The 16,490-nt window shown below is 40.5% G+C and overlaps 2 protein-coding genes across 2 annotated transcripts; both read left to right on the top strand.

The window, feature by feature from the left end:
- The first annotated feature begins 477 nt into the window (after nt 1-477).
- On the top strand, nt 478-2,851 carry LOC116698911 (GTPase IMAP family member 8-like). The gene is made up of 3 exons (XM_032531145.1): nt 478-741; nt 2,305-2,358; nt 2,507-2,851. Exons 1-3 carry the CDS (start codon nt 702-704, stop codon nt 2,725-2,727), a joined length of 315 nt encoding a protein of 104 aa, XP_032387036.1. The 5' UTR covers nt 478-701; the 3' UTR covers nt 2,728-2,851.
- A 5,818-nt stretch (nt 2,852-8,669) lies between these two features.
- Nucleotides 8,670-16,395, top strand: LOC116698862 (aspartate--tRNA ligase, mitochondrial-like). The gene is given in 20 exon segments (XM_032531077.1): nt 8,670-8,913; nt 9,479-9,578; nt 10,484-10,550; nt 10,772-10,873; nt 11,118-11,213; nt 11,307-11,430; nt 12,102-12,148; nt 12,357-12,463; nt 12,713-12,782; nt 13,215-13,394; nt 13,640-13,675; nt 13,677-13,748; nt 13,939-14,001; nt 14,147-14,299; nt 14,455-14,590; nt 14,593-14,672; nt 14,879-14,972; nt 15,062-15,154; nt 16,184-16,213; nt 16,216-16,395. Coding segments are annotated over 20 exon segments (1,986 nt in total). The 5' UTR covers nt 8,670-8,738; the 3' UTR covers nt 16,377-16,395.
- Nucleotides 16,396-16,490: the final 95 nt, after the last annotated feature.

Here is a 16,490-nt window from a genome sequence, read left to right as displayed (position 1 = left end):
ATATAATTTAATTTTATAGACATGCACGGCTGATTGATTCCTGTGACGTGGATGTGGTTGTGTTTCTTTTTTAACCACCATCATATCATAAAAAATTTAAAACAAAATGTGAGACACTGAACAATCCCTGTCCAATTATTTGTCTTTTACCCCCTCGTATCCCCAAATTTAAGCTTTTTTTACCCCAATTTAAATCCTTAATATCTTTTTACCTAAATGTGACTAAAATGTACTGACTCACTGAAAAAAGCTGTAGTCTAATTCTACACTGGTTGAACTGGTGGCAAGAGGCAAATATCAGTAGAATTTAGCTCAACTGAAGGTAATACAAATGAAAGCAGACTTATTACAGTTAAGCATGTTGCAAAACTATTTCTATAGATAGGATTGACATAACATATAGAAAGTTTATTTGTAAGTTGTTAAATCTCTGAATTTTACATTATCAACAGCAAACTTTATTACAAGTACTATACTATACAGAAAAACAATAATCCTTAAAGCTAACATCAATCCTTAATTAGCTCTATTTATAGACAAATCTGTTTATCACAAACACACCTTCACTTGTTTGTCTTCAGTAACCAATCTGAGCTCCAAGTTGCTTTGTAACACTTTCTTTATGATGTGAATAAGATTTAAATTCTGCTTTCTGTAGGTTATCACACTCAGCAGTTGACTTCCTGTTGAACTAGTCTCTGATGTTTGCAGTAGAGGACATCATGGCAACTGCAGCAATAGGTGAGTCTTAACTCTCTTCTCTTTCTCTACATTATATAGAAAACAAAAGAGTGTTTGATAAATTTTGGTCTGAAAGCCTTGAATTAAAATCCTCCGATTGGTCAGTCCCAACAAAACATTAAATATGACAACCAGTAAGAACTGTTGCTCAGCAACAGAGCAGACAGACAGTAAGCAGAGGATTCACCCCATCCTGAACCGGTCACTGCTACTTCACGTACTCTGTGTGTTCTCTCGCATCACTAAGTGGTGAACCTACATTCCTGACCTTTGCAACACTTCTTGCCATACGGTACATGTGGTGTGTAATTTTAAATTTGGTGGAGGTCGGGGTGGCAGATGGGTGAAACAACATGTAGGTATCACAGGAGGTGTCCGGGTTAGGGTGACCAGATTTCCCAAAACTAAAACCAGGACCCTTGACGTTTGGCTGTAGTCTCGCATGCACACGCTTTTTAAAGTGAACAGTGTGCAACATGGGCCAGCCCACGTCAGACATACACACAGACATATCAGACACAATTTTGCCAACAGCACACATAGGCCTACTGTTCACAAAAGTTTTCAGAATTACAGCATTCTTTTGGAAAAGGTACACAGTGAACTTGTGAAAACTTTGTGAAAAGGTATTTTTCATTGCATGGCACTAAATGAATTATTTGGAACTGCTGCCACAGATTTGAACTAAAGTTATGGTAACACTTTATGGTTAGGGTACATGAATTAGGAATTCATGCATGAATTAATTCATTATTTGTGTGTTACTTCATTCCTTTATATCTTATGAATCTTCAGCAATTGACATTAGTTCATAGCCTCCCATTCATGACCTCATGCATGAACAACACATCAACTAAAGCATTAGATACGTTGGGTAGCCTACATCATTATGCAGTTGAAGTTGTGTTCAAATCAGAATTTATGTAGGAAATACACATGGTGGATGCAGGAAAAACGGAGATGAGGACACAATGATCAAAATTGAGGACAGCTCCTGCAGAATCAGGCATTCTGGGCCACAACAATCTTAAAAAAGCCCACAAAATCCTGTCACCTTGGGGTGACATTTGACAAATCCCTTTCCTTTGAAACTCAGATCAAATCACTGACCAAATCCTGTTTTTTTCATTTATGCAACATTAGCAAATGAAGGGCTGTGGTTTCTCAGTCAGAACTAGAGATGATCATCCATGCCTTTATTTCCTCCCATATTAACTATTGCAATTCACTTTTCTCCTCACTCAATAAATCTGTCCTTCACCGCCTGCAGTCCATTTAAAACACTGCTGCTAGTCTTCTTACTAGATCAAACAAGCGTACCCATATCACTCCTCTACTCTGCTCCCTTCAATGGCTTCCTGTAACCTATAGAATCCAATTCAAAATTCTCATCATAACCGACAGGGCTCTACACTGTCAGGCCCCTGATGATCTTGCCAACAATCACCTAAACACCACAACAACTAAAAATACAAAGTGAACATACAGCCCGGCATCAGGTCTACTTGTCTAGTCTACTAGATTATATTTGATTAAACAAATGTTGTATCCTTCCAATCACAGATGATCCGCCTCCTCTGAAGCGCAGTAGCAGCTATGAGTTTCTGCCACCTCACAGTAAGTCAAACTGAACTATGGTGTTCTGCTATTGAAGATTAGACGTGTTTAAATTATTTACTACTGTATATAGCAATAATAAATTTAAAATGAATACATGCAAGTCTGTGTTTAGTTGCCCTTTCTAATTATTTTGATTTTTTTACAGTGTCTGAGCTGAGGGTTGTTCTGCTGGGGAACAGCCGGTCTGAGAGGGATTCAGTGGCGAACTTTATACTGGGAGAGAATGTGTTCAACAAAGCACCTGAATGTTGTTTGAGAATCAGTGGACAGCTGCAGGAGAAAAAAGTAGTTGTCATCAACCCTCCAGATCTGCTGCACTCCAACATCTCTCAACGCGATCTGACAGAACATGTAGAAACCTTGTGAGATTCTCTGCTCCTGGACCTCATGTGTTCCTGCTGGTTTTACAGCCTGAAGGCTTCACTGAAGAACACAAACTGAGACTCTGCAGAGTCCTTCAGCTCTTCAGCGATCAATCATTCGATCATTCATTCTTACTGATATCACCACCCAGAGAGGAGAGTCAGCTTCCATGGAACATACATGGAACACCCCAATAAAAGACTGATCAGAAAAATGTAGGTACAGGTACCTGAAGAAGAAGACCTTGATCGTTCAGAGCTGTTAACACGTTTGGGTCAAACTGCAAAGGAGAACAAACGGAAAGCATGTGACCTATGAACCATTTGAGGATGCCAACATCTACTTTACCAGTTGATCATCAAAGCCAAAAACAGACGATTTTATCGTAGAAACTGTTAAAACAGCTGGTAAGTGCAGACACATTTTTGATAAGGAGGACTTGTTCACACAAACCCTCCTTGATTAAGGAGTAGTGTGTAGAATTTAGGAGGATATATTGGCAGAATGGAATAATATTCATAACTATGTTTTATTAGTGCATATCACCTGCAATTTAAAATTGTTTTTTTTTTTAAAGCTTTTCCCTTCCCCGGGGTTTTGGTTCCCCCCCCCCGGGGGGGAAAACCCTTTCCCGGCCCGAATACCCCCCGGCCCGGATTTTAATGACCGGGCCCGGGTTTTTCCCTGTTTGGGGGGAAATTTTTCCCTTCAAAAAGTGCCCCCTTTTTTTTGGGGTTTGATGGTTTTTTCGTTTGGGGGGAAAAATATGGGGGGTTTTCCCCCGTTGGAATTTAAGGTTTTTTTCCCCCCTTTTTTCCCGCAGGGGGGGGCCCGGGTCCCTTTTGATTCGTTTTTTCTTTTTTCTTTTTTTTTTTCCGTTTGGGTTAAATTTTTTTTTCGGGGGGAAAAGAATTTTTTGCCCCGGGGGGGGGAGGGGGGCCCCCCGCCCCCTTTTGTTCCCCCAAACCCCCCCCCTCCTTTTTCCTTTTATTTTTTTTTCTCCCCCAAAACCCCTCGCCCCCCCCCCCCCTAAAAAATTTTTTCCCCCCAAAATTTTTTTAAAAAAGGGGGCCCCCCCTTTTAAAAAAACCACCCCACAAATCTTTCCCAAAAAAAACAACCTAAAAAATTTTTAATAATTTTTTTCAATTTTTATATTTTTATCTTCTTTTTTAAAAAAAAAATTTAAAAAAATAAACCCTTTTTCCATAATTTTTTGGTTTTTAAATTTTCCCCCCCCCTTAACCCCACAACCCAAAATATTTTCTTTACTAAAAAATTTTTTAGAAAAACCTTTTAACATTCTTTTTTGGTTTTTTTTTTTCCAATTTGAATAATGGGGTTGGGTTTTAAAAAACCCCCCCAACTTTTTTCAACTTTTGGCATTTAATTTTTTACGTCTGGGATAAGGTCGGGGAGCCCATCCCCAACATTTGTTTTTTCCCCCCCCCTTTGGGGGGATTAAAATCTTATAGTTTTTTTACTTTCCCATTTTTACACCCATTCAATTTCTCGGGGAAAAGGAAAAACCGTTTTATTTTCATCCAACCGGGTTATAACCCCATCCCCTTTAGATTTGGGTGCCCCGTAAAGGGGGAAAAACCCCCCTTCTCCTGCACTTCTAAAAACTTGGGGAAAAGGGGGTTCCCCGGCCCCCCCTTTGGGGGAAAATGTCCCCCCCCCTTTTTCCCCTAAATTTAAAAGGGCCCCCCCTTGCTCGATTTTTTGATGTTTTATCTAAAGTCCCTTTGACCCTTGGGGGGCAAACTTTTTTTTTTGGTTAAAAGCCTCAGGGGTTAAGAAACCCCCAAAAAGGAGAAGATTAAGCACAAATAAAACCCCAAAACCCCCCCCCTTTTTCCCAACCCTTTTTAAGGGTTTTTGGGGGGAACGGGGGAAATTTAAAAGGGATTTTTATACCCCTAATTTTTTTTCCCAAAATTAAGGTTTTAAAAAAAGGGAATTTGTTACTTTTTTCCCCGGGGACTCCGCCTTGGGAAAACCCCCGGGGTTTGGGGAAAAACAAAAATCCCTTTTCCCCGGGGCCCTTTCCCCTTTTTTTGGCTTTTTTCCCCCCCAAAAAAAAAAATTTAAACCCCCAAACCCATTCGGGTCGAAAATGACCCCTATGTCCCGTTCCAGGGGTGTCTTGCTTATGTTGAACTTTTAAAAACAACCGGAGTTTTTTTGTGGGCTGACGGAAATTGTTCCCTTAAGGGCACATCCCAAAAAGGGTTTGGGGTGTAAAAGGGGTTGGTGGGCCGGGGTTTAAAAAAATTTTTCCCCCGAAAAATTGGCCCCGGAAAGGGGAATCAAAATAAACACTTTTGAAAAGGGGGGGGAGGGGGGAAAACCCGGGGGGTTCTGGGGGTTTTTGGGGTTTTCCAAGGTCCCCGGAAACCCTTCGGGCGAAATTTTCCCCCTTTCCCAAAATTGTACCCGTTTTTGGGGGCCCCCGGAAAAAACACCGGTTTTCCACCCCGGCCTTTTTTTTTTCCCTCCCAAAAGGGCCAAAACCCTTTAAAGCCAGGTTTCTTTTTTTCTTACGGGGCTGGTTGGGCCCTTCCAGGGAAAAAAACTCTTCCCTTTAAGAAATTTTTTTGGGGGGGGTTTACCCTTTTTTAAAACCGGGGTGACCAGGCTTTTTTTTCCTTTTACTTTCCCCCCGGGCCCCCCCCCAGGGTTCCTTTTTTTTGTGTTTTTTAAAAAAGGGTGTTGGGGCCCCTTTTTTTGGAAAAAAAAGGGGGTCCCCCCCAAGTGTTCCCGGGCGGTCAGAAAAGGGGGCAGCCCCGAAAAAAAAAACCCCAATAAAGGGTTTAAAAAACCTGGGGAAAGGTCACAAAGGGTTAAAAAAAAGAAAGCTATTGCAAAAAAAAAAAAACCAAAAATTGGGGCCCGGAGCCAAAGGGGGAAAGGCCCAGGAAAAGGAAAAAAAAAAGGGGGCCCCCCCCTTGGGGGGGGGCAAAAGTGGGTCTTTCAGTCAAAAAAAAAATGGAAGGGAAAAAAGAAGGGGCCCCGGGGGGGGGGGGAAAAGGGGGAAACCAAAAGAAAGGAAGGGGGGGAAAAAGTTAAAATAAAAGGAGGGGAAGAAGAAAAAAAGAAAAAAAAAAAGAAGAGTGAAAAAGGGAAGAAAGGAGGGGAAAAGGGAGAAAGTTGGGGAAAAAAAGTGGGGGGGAAAAAAAAATTTAAGAGGGAGAAAAGGGGGATTTGGTAAAGAAACCCAAAGGTTAAGCTTTTTGTGGAAAAAAAGGGGGAAATCAGGACATGAAAAAAAGCTGGAAAAAATACAAAAGTCACCGAGGGCCAGGGCCCAAAAGTACAATCTTAAAAAAGACCCCCAAAGTCACAAAGAAGAAATAAAAGAAGAAATAAAAGGATTTGAAGAGAACAAAAGAAAGGGAAGAAAAAAAAAACCCATCAGGTTTTAAAAAAAAATAAGACCTTGAGAAACGGCATAAGGAAGGGAAGAGTTGAAAAAAAAATAAAAAGTATCATCTTTGACGCCCCTGACCTTTATATTATGTTAATATTTTTTTTGCATCTTTAAATGCGTCGTTTAAAACCGTCGTTTAAGAAAACTTTTCTTTCCCTATTCTCAACTTATTTAAATTTAAATACAAAAGTACACACCATTATTTATTTTTTTTTTTTGCGAAAAATGGGGGTGGTCACCAGGGTTTGCTGTGAAAGGTCCTTGTGTTCAATGAGCTACAGCCTGACTACTGTTTGTCACTGCAGGTTGAAAATACATCACATATACAGCATATGACTTCTCATACTCATTATTTTTATACTCATTTTAGAATCATAATTTGTTAAATTGATCATATCATTATTTCAAGATAATTATTTTCCTTGCATAGTATACATTTTATTACACTGCATCTTAATTTTTTTTGTTTTTCAATATTGTTTATTTGCAACGTAACATACATTTTTTAATCTGTATTAACACACACAACACACACACACACAAATATTACTGTAAAGTTTCAGCATGTGTCCCACCTATAACCTTCCTGATTAAATATAATAAATGGATTCCCCGACTCCTGTGTCCTGACTGACACCTCACAGAAACACACACAGTCACATAGCTTAGATAGAAAGATTGGAAATCATCTGAATCAAGCACATGATCTTTCTCAGCAGATGGAGTGGACCCAAGCTGTCATGTAGATTTCACAAATCACTCAGCATACATAATGTTCAATTATCAAAATGAAGGCCTGTCCATGTAACTTTTCTAAATACTACCAACAGATAACCCAAATAAACATTAAGGAACCAACACATTTATCCGGGCATAAATAAATAACTAAAGATCAAATTTGAAATGAACACATTGTAATAACGTTAAGTTTTCCCACTGGGCTACTCAAGTGAAGCATATGATGGATGAATACAGACTTCACTATAATTGTTATATATATTATATTTATATATTTTTTTATGAAGACATAGGTCCAGGATTACATAAATTATAAAGCACCAACAGGTCTTCATTCATAAATAAAATCCAAGGTTTGTCCATGATAAAAAGTAGGGGTGTAACATAATCCACCATTTGATACCTACCTCGATTTTGGGCCATGGAAAACAATATATAAGCATTAAATAGCATTCTTAATCTTAATATTGAAAAAATTTAATCATTCAATATTGCTTCATTGGCCATAATTCTCACTGTAAGAATTAGATGGTTGGTAAAGACAGCTGACTATTGTTTCAGCCATTTAGTAAACGGCTGTTCCTGGACTTTCCTCTGGACCCAGTAGAGAAAGTAGGGGAGAGACGGATGTTAGCCAAGCTGACATCCATCATGGAAAACACCTCTCACCCCCTACATGACACTGTGGGGTCCCTGAGCAGCTCCTTCAGCAGCAGACTGATACACCCCCGGTGTAAGAAGGAGAGGTACAGCAGGTCCTTCATCCCGGCCGCTGTCAGACTCTACAACACCTGCACCACCTGATAGTGTTGTAGTTTCTGTTCCTGTTTTTCATTTAATCCACACACTCTCTGTATATCTTTATCTGTATTTATATTTTCTGATAACAAGTACTTAATTTTTACATATTATTCATGGTCACTGGTGAGTATAACTTATATTATGGTTACCTACTTTTGCTTTACAACTTTAATTAATTTAATTGATTTAATTAATTTTAATTCAATTTAATTTTAAAGACACTTACTTACACTGCAATATTGTTTTTGTACTATGGCAACCGCACTTTACTTTACAAAACCTTTATTAGACGCCACTTTACTTCAGTCTACCTTCTGCACATTGTCTATTGTTTGCCTGTCTTTCTTGTGTTTACTTGTTTGTTTGTTTTTTGCTGTTATTGTTGAGAATGCTACTGTAACTAAGGAATTTCCCCGCTGTGGGATGAATAAAGTATTATCTTATCTTATCTTAAACTAGTCCCTAAGCCAAACTGCAAGTACTCAACAGTTTCAAAAATAGTTTGTGTTAATCTGCTGGAATTTCTTACGGCCATACCACCTTGGAAAGGCCTGATCTCTTCCGATCTCCGAAGCCATTCTGGGCCGGGCCGGGTCAGTACCTGGATGGGAGACCGCCTGTAAATACCCGGTGTATTCCGGTCTTTCATCAACAGAGGGCGATGTCGATTTAAAATCAATTATGTGACAGACTGACTGTTTTGGTCTAACGATAACATTACGTCACATCCGTTGACATATCCTCGACTCCAAAATATGATGGATTAGCATTGAGCTAACAGAAAAGCCCATCCACATGAACGAGGAGTCGGGACAGTACTTCAGGACGAGCTAAAATGCGGAAGAGGGACCAAATGAAGTGACAGCCCCGAACATCCCTTCGGGTCAGTAAGTCCTCGGTGTTAGCACGCTTTTTGAATTGGCACGTTTGAATGTCTCATTACGTCAAGAGCCTCTTTATAACAGTCTTCCTTAAAGAGTAGCTCCCATGTGCTTCATTCAAACAGCAAGGACAGTAAGGACTGGGCAGCTCGATATAGAAGATGGCAACAAAAAGCCGATATTGGCTGCAGAGAGTGTTCAGTGGACTCAGATCTCGCGCTGTTTGGGACCAGAGCTCAGCCTCGACCTCGAGTCAAGGACGCCTGCTGTGGAAACCTCAGCTCAGACAGCTGAGCTGCTCACACACACGCTGCAGGGCTCATCCTCCGAGCACAGGTACTGTGGAAGTGATAGTTTGTTACTGACTGTAGCTGATTGGACGGGGACTCCCATTAGGGTCCATGTAGTCCCGCTTTGCCAGACCTTCCTTTACAACGCAGTGAAGGGTCCATGTGCACCCTATATCACCAGTGGTGTTTAGTTAGTTAGCCCAAAAACTCATAGGAAAGATTGATTATTTAAGGCTTTTTTAAAACATCGTTTTTAGTTTGGTTTTTCACATTGTTCACAAATTATACTTATACAAATATCAAAACACAATATTCCACCCCACCCTCACCTCCCTCAACCAACACAAATACAGAACAAGAAATACCACCAATAAGCAAAAACAAAACAAAAACACGTTTGGTTGGAATATGTAGACTGTGCAATGCCCAAAAACTGTTTTAGCCTTACAAAAATAGTCCAAGTATAAAGTATACAAAGGTCTTAGTTTACAGTAGAGATGCAAAGATTAATCAATTTAAAGTTAGTTGTCAACTATTAAATGAATTGTCCTATGATCACAATCTATTCCAGTTATCATCCGGCCATAATCTTCATTTGGTTTGTTTCCCAGGTCCCAGCAGTCTGTCCTTCAGGAGTCACACCTGTGGAGAACTGAGATCCCATCATGTGGGAGAGAAGGTCTCTCTGTGTGGCTGGGTCCAGTACCTCAGGTAGGATTCTGTCTCTGCTGTTTACACTCTGACATGGAACTACATGTACAATGATCAGAAGAAGTGTTTAAAGGTATGTTAGACATTGGCTAGAGAGGGTTGGGTTTAAAAATCTTCACTTGAATGATCTTACATTCATTCATAAAAACCTGAGACCAATCTTTGAAGACACTCTTAATTTTAAAGCTAGACTGAATATGTTGGTATAATATGAATCTAAATGGTCAAAGGAAGTCATGTCGTGCTAAATAACGCTCCAAAGTAGTACATAATTTTGGCAAGGGGAAAACATGCATGGCCATTTTGACAGATGTATGGCTTTAGGTATACCATCTCTTTGTCACACCCTCTGCACTAAAGAAGGCACTTGTACAACTCTGGCCTCTCAATTCTTAACATAAACACTCATATTTTTAATAATGCACCATGTTAGATGGTTCCTTATAAAATTGACAGTTTTAGTTCTCTGAGAATCTTTCATATCCCTGCCAAATTGCTGTTACAACTAAAATATCACTAATCAAATCAATATTTGAAAAAACTGAATTGTTACCTTGTGAATCCGAATCTGATTTGATTTGGTGGCGATACTCAGCCCTAGTCTTCAAACACAGCTGGCTCGACGTAGACATGAGAAGTTATAGTCAGTCTGTGTTTTCTCACTGCGGTTTAGGACACATTTTGTACGTCACTATTACATTTTAACTCTACACTTCCTGTGAGCTCTTTTGATTTCCCTCTCCATCCCTAACTGCACAGTTCTAGATATGACAAAGCGAAAATGTGTACATACATTTATATTACAACTTGATAGTTGGTTTTTTGAAGCAGGACTCCAGCACTACCCAGAGTTGCATTTTTGCTCTCTTTGCTCTCACTTAAAGTAACCTTTCTGCCTCCAACAGGCAAGACCTGTTTGTCATCATGCGAGATTTCAGCGGCTTGACACAAGTTCTGATCCCTCAGGAAGAAGTAAGGATGGAAACAATTCAACTACCAGTATACAGTGTATGTTATTACTAACACAGCAGATAACACAGATGTCAAGAATAATACAAATATATTAATAATAATGGATTCCAGCACATAGAAGAGGAATTTACTAAAGTAAAGGTAGTGAAGGGCATCTTATTGTCTGGATTAATGGGAAACTCAACAACTGTGTTTTAATTGAAAATTTTCTGTGTTTTAAGTCTGCGAGTAATTTGAAAGCGGCGCTGTGCGATCTCACAACCGAGTCTGTCGTCAAGGTTACAGGAACAGTCAGACGACGACCAGCGGGGCAGGAGAACAAGGTTTGTGTATGTTTACGTGTAACAGCTTGTAACAAACTTTTCAGCAAACCTCTTCAATGATATCAAGAGTTTCATCACTGAATTGCTGAAATAATATTTAAAGTTTCAAATAACCGTCCGCAGCAACCTAAAGCAGAATTGTCAGGGTTTTTGAGAGACTTTCTCTGAACTTTGGTGGTTAGCAAAGCAAATATTTGAAGTAGCCATTTGTTATATCTTCTCTTTCTGCTGCCCGTACTGACAGAACATGCCAACGGGAGAAATAGAAATCCTGGCTGAGAGCCTGGAGGTTTTCAACGTGTGCCAGAAGTTGCCTTTTGAAATTAAAGACTTTGTCAAAGTAAGTAACTACTTTATATATCTTCAAGCAAGTAATATCATTTTTGTAGTTATTAATTGTGAATAATTGTGTTTTTTTGTGTGGAATTTATAGAAATCCGAGTCTTTGCGGATGCAGTACCGCTACCTGGACCTGAGGTCCTCTGTGCTGCAGAAGAACCTGAGACTGAGATCTCAGCTGGTGATGAAGATGAGAGAATACCTCTGTAATGTGCACGGTGAGGAGAGCCAGATTCATTTCTCTGACTGGAGATTTAACCTTGGGTTGTCTTCCCGTCAACCTTGCAACTTGGCTTTTTTTGTGTAAATTTAAACCTTTTTCAATGTTTTGGTAGTATTTTTTGACACTTTTGTCACATTTTTGTGATGTTTTTACATTATAGTCAGTTTTTCAAAGTTTCGAAATCAATTTTTTCTTTTCAAATGCTATAAAATTGACTAAAACAACCAAATTCAATGAAAGTACTGATCTGATCATTTAACTTACTTGTGAAGAGCGCTGTACGGAACCATACACATTTTTTTATTTTGACAATTTGGTTAAACTAAACCCAAATGTTGTCATATAGAAACCTTTTGAAAACGGGTCAGATTTGACCCGATGACCACAGGAGGGTTAAGATAGGAAACACTTTGACAGGTTGCCCATCCATCACCGAACCATCACGCACACACTGACCAACACATACACACTTCCAAGCACACTGTCCCTGTCGAGTGTTATTGGGACCTGCCTGTCGTCAGACTTTAGTGTGACTTAGTTCAAAAAAAGGGAGGAAACCATACAAACACTATACTAAGAGTACAGAATGGTAGAATCATTAAAGCATGAGCATGACTTCACTCAATCGTTCTACTGTAACAGTTTGTTTGTTTTTCTCATTCGTAGGTTTTGTGGATGTGGAAACTCCGACCTTGTTTAAAAGAACACCAGGGGTAAGAAGATCACTTTTTACTATGTAAAGATTTCAGCTCCACAGAATCAATGTCACTTTAACAGTTCTCAGCCATAGAAGAAGAATTTGTCTCTGAGTTGCTGGATTGTCAATTTGAGAAAAAGATAACTTCTATGAACTTTAGGGAAATGGTATAGTCTTTGCTTCGCTCGACATAATCCCCAGATGTTCATTCTTTTGTGTTTCAGGGAGCCAAAGAGTTTGTGGTTCCGTCCAGAGAGCCGGGCCGATTCTACTCTCTGCCCCAGAGTCCACAGCAGTTTAAACAGCTCCTAATGGTGGCTGGCATAGACAGGTGGGTGCAGGCCCGAGCAGAGGAAAACTACATGACTAATAAATAAAGTGGAGTATAAAGTCCAATGTTTCCCACCCTGTAGTGGAGTACAGTAGGAGTATAAAGTGTCATGAAATGGAAATACGCAATAAGTAAATTATACCTGTTGTGTTACCTGAGAGTAATGTACAGTACATGGTCACTAACCCAGAGCTAACTAACATGATGCGTAATGGTATTTGCCTTTGTTCATCGCCGTCAATGTGGCAGGTACTTCCAGATGGCCCGGTGCTACCGAGATGAAGGCTCCAAACCTGACCGGCAGCCTGAGTTTACCCAGGTAACATGGAGGTGGAACGGGAAAGGACACAATGCACTCACACACAGCTGATCGTTTAATGTTGTTAGTGGTTGGTATTGGAGCTGACATATTCAAGTCTGGTCTAGGCCTCTTTTCCGATCAGTGAAATTGGGTAAACATTTGTTCCCATACTGGGAGTCACACCTGGGTGAAAACCAGGAGTCATAACTGCTAGACCAAATTAAAATATATTAAAGGAACTTAGTCTCTCTCTCTTTTTGTCTCTTCTGCACTAACATACTGTAGGTCATTTTATCAATACAAATGTTATTCGCCAGTATTAATTTCCAAAACACATGGTTTCTTGTTCCTTTGGTCTAGGTGCTGCTGGTGTTGACTTGGACTTACCTAGTTGGTTATCAGTCCTGGTCTGTGTTCTCTGACAGGTTGTCCTCTCATTGTCTCTCCCAGGTAGACATAGAAATGTCTTTTGTGGACCAGGCCGGTATCATGTCCCTGGTGGAGGGATTGTTACAGTACTCCTGGCCTACGGAGAATGGGCCCATTAAGGTTCCTTTCCAAACCATGACCCATGAAGAAGCCATGAGGGACTACGGTGTGGACAAGCCTGACACCAGATTCAGTATGAAGGTGGGTGATTAAAGAAAAATGAAAATGAGTCAAGCCCAAATATAGATGGCTAACCCACTAATCTTATTTAATGATAGAGGCCATTAGTGGTTTTATAATGCATATGTTCTACTTGTTTTAACCCTTGAATTTGGGACAAATTGACAATTGATTGTTTGGGAGGGGGTGAATATGTCTTTGGGACCTGTGGTGTATTGCTGCATCTCTGTCTGAATCCCTGTCTTTCTTCTTATCTGTCTGTCCAGCTGCTCGACCTCAGTCAGGTTTTCTTATCCACGGAACATTGAGTTCCTCAGATCAGCTCTCAGCCAACCAGGAGGCTCCGTTCAGGCCATCTGTGTCCCCAGTGGAGCGGTAAGAAATCCATCAGAACATACTGTACATACACATTGGGAAGTACAATGCAGTATTAATGATACAAAAAGCTCCTAAATGTCAAACAGAACTACGTTTGTAAGTAACAGTTGTGTATCTGCAGATATTTGTTGACCCCTTCACAGCGATCTGCAAACGATCTCTGTCTCTGTCTTGTGTTTGACTTCAGAAACTAATGTCTGGCAAAGATTTGGAAGAACTGAAACAAACCGCTAAGACTCAGTTCAACCAGGTAGGTTTGTTTTTCCACTTTTTCTCTTACCTTACTATTTTATGTGAAGTCACCCTTTCATGTTATGTCAGGTGCAGTGTTATTGTGTCCAATATTTCCTCACTGTGTCTTTTATTTTATTCATGTGTGCATGTTTTGTCCCAAGGAGCTCAGCGTGCTGCTGGTCAAAGCAGACGGGACATTGAAGTCTCCTCTAAAGAAGCTGCTATCTGTCTCAGTCACCGATGAGCTGCTGCAGAGGACTGGAGCCAGACCAGGAGACCTGCTGCTGATGGCAGCTGGTTCCCTCCACACTGTGGTAAGGATTTGGTACATTTTTAATAAGATTGATGAAGGGGAAACAATTTAGCTGAATAGGATGTGCATATACTGTATATTAATTCCTCTTCTGTTGTCTCTCCATCCAACCTTTCTTCTCTCTTGTGTCTCACTACACCCCTGCTCTGCTCTCAGCGCCCGATGCTGGGTAATCTTCGTCTGCAGTGTGCAGAGCTGCTGGAGTCTCGTGGCGTTTCAATCCGCGACCCCTCAGCCTTCCACTTCCTGTGGGTTGTGGACTTCCCTCTGTTTTTGCCCAAAGAAGAGAGCCAGAGCAGCTAGAGTCAGCCCATCATCCATTTACTGCTCCACTGCCAGAGGACACACAGCTACTCTACACAGAGCCACAGAAGGTAGAGCCACTCAAAATCGGACTAATGTTGCTGTCTTTTTGTATTTATTGCATCAAATCAGAAGAACAGCAACACATTTGTGGAAGGTGAGGGGCAAAGCCTGACCTCACGCACCGGACTTCAGGCTTTATCCTGGAAATCGATTGATCCAGGACAAAAATGTTGATCCAGACTAAAGCTCATTGGTTGTACTCTGTCATTCTCAGGTACGTGGTCAGCACTATGACCTGGTGTTAAATGGCTGTGAGATTGGTGGAGGCTCCATCCGCATCCACAAGGCCTCAGAACAGCTTTATGTCTAAAGAGTATCCTTAAGGTGAGCCATTGTGTATCTTGGAAGTGTTTGGAATTGGGTTGATTCAATAACTGGTCATAACTGGTCATAACTGATATGCGTGTGCTGCAGGAGGACCCCAGTCTTCTCTCTCACCTGCTGGAGGCTCTGGACTCAGGAGCACCACCACATGGAGGAATTGCTTTGGGTAATGTTAACTCTGCACTTAACCACAGCAAGCTTTAGCGATCACTGAGCTAGTTTGGCACAGTAAAGAAAGATAAAAGTACATTTTTACACATTTGATTTAATTTTTTATAATTAGGATGCTCACTCCAGCAAATGTTTACCTCCCAAATACACCCAGGATCATAGATAGAAACTTACTTTAGTCATCCCGAGGGACAATTTAGGCATCCAGTAGCTTGTACAAACATAACACAACAAACACACATATATCTCACATACCTAAAAAATATCCATCCATCCATCCATCTTTGACCGCTTATCCAGTATCGGGTCACGGGGGCAGCAGCTTTTTGTAGTTTACCTAAAAAATAACTAACTAATAACAGTTTTAATTTGTGAAGAGATTACAAAGGTTGGTATGGACTGACCATTTGATGAAATGACCATGATAAGGTGCTATGGTAGAGTGTATGCAATGGTAGTAGTGCAAAAGTGAACAGTGCAGGGATTGAACAGTGCAGTAGCTTATTAAATATTAACAAAACAATAAATAACAGGAAACAATTTATAAGATGTAGATGTTATGACCACAGTCCAGATTGTGGATGAGGGCTAATATAACCTATAGACAGTCAGGTGTACAACAGACAAAGTGATATAATGTATAAAATGCTTAAGTCTAGGTCTATGAAACTGTCACTGTTTTCAGTCGGGAACCAGATTGTTAATATAGAAAGGCTGCACTCAAAGAGCTAGTTATTTGATTAAAAATGACTTTGACATGGTTGTTTCTCTAGCTAACATATGTTAACTGGCTAAATATGGTAGCAGTTGTTGAGCTTCCAAGTTTAAGTCAGGGGGCGTGTGACATCACATGTGGATGGGCTGCAACTTTATGAAAATTTGATGACATCAGGGTTTAAGAGGCGGTGTTGCATTGAGCAGGGAGAGTGAATTATATCTGTAATACAAATGCCCAATTTAAAAACTAAAAGGTGAAAATGGTTATATACTCATAAGTGGTCTTATCACTCCTCCTCCTTTCCAGGTTTGGACCGGCTGGTCTCCATTGTGGTCGGGCTCCCAGCATCCGTGACGTCATTGCCTTCCCCAAGTCGTTCCGGGGTCACGACCTTATGAGCTGCGCCCCTGACTTGGTGTCTGAGGAGGAGCTGAAGTCTTACCACATCTCTGTCAAATGGCCCCCACAGCGAGGAGGTGGAGGGGAAGAGGGGAAGTGAGGAGGAAACGAAGGAAGAGATAAAGAGAAATCAGAGGAAGAAATGATGCCTTGCCAGATCTCTGGAACTTGCACATCAGAAGAAAAAGTGTTGGGACAAGGAGGAAAAGAGACA

This window comes from Etheostoma spectabile, chromosome 12, assembly GCF_008692095.1.
Source record: "Etheostoma spectabile isolate EspeVRDwgs_2016 chromosome 12, UIUC_Espe_1.0, whole genome shotgun sequence".
NCBI lineage: Eukaryota > Metazoa > Chordata > Actinopteri > Perciformes > Percidae > Etheostoma > Etheostoma spectabile.
Note: the sequence above shows the minus strand (reverse complement) of the source record. Positions and strands in the feature narration are given on the sequence as shown.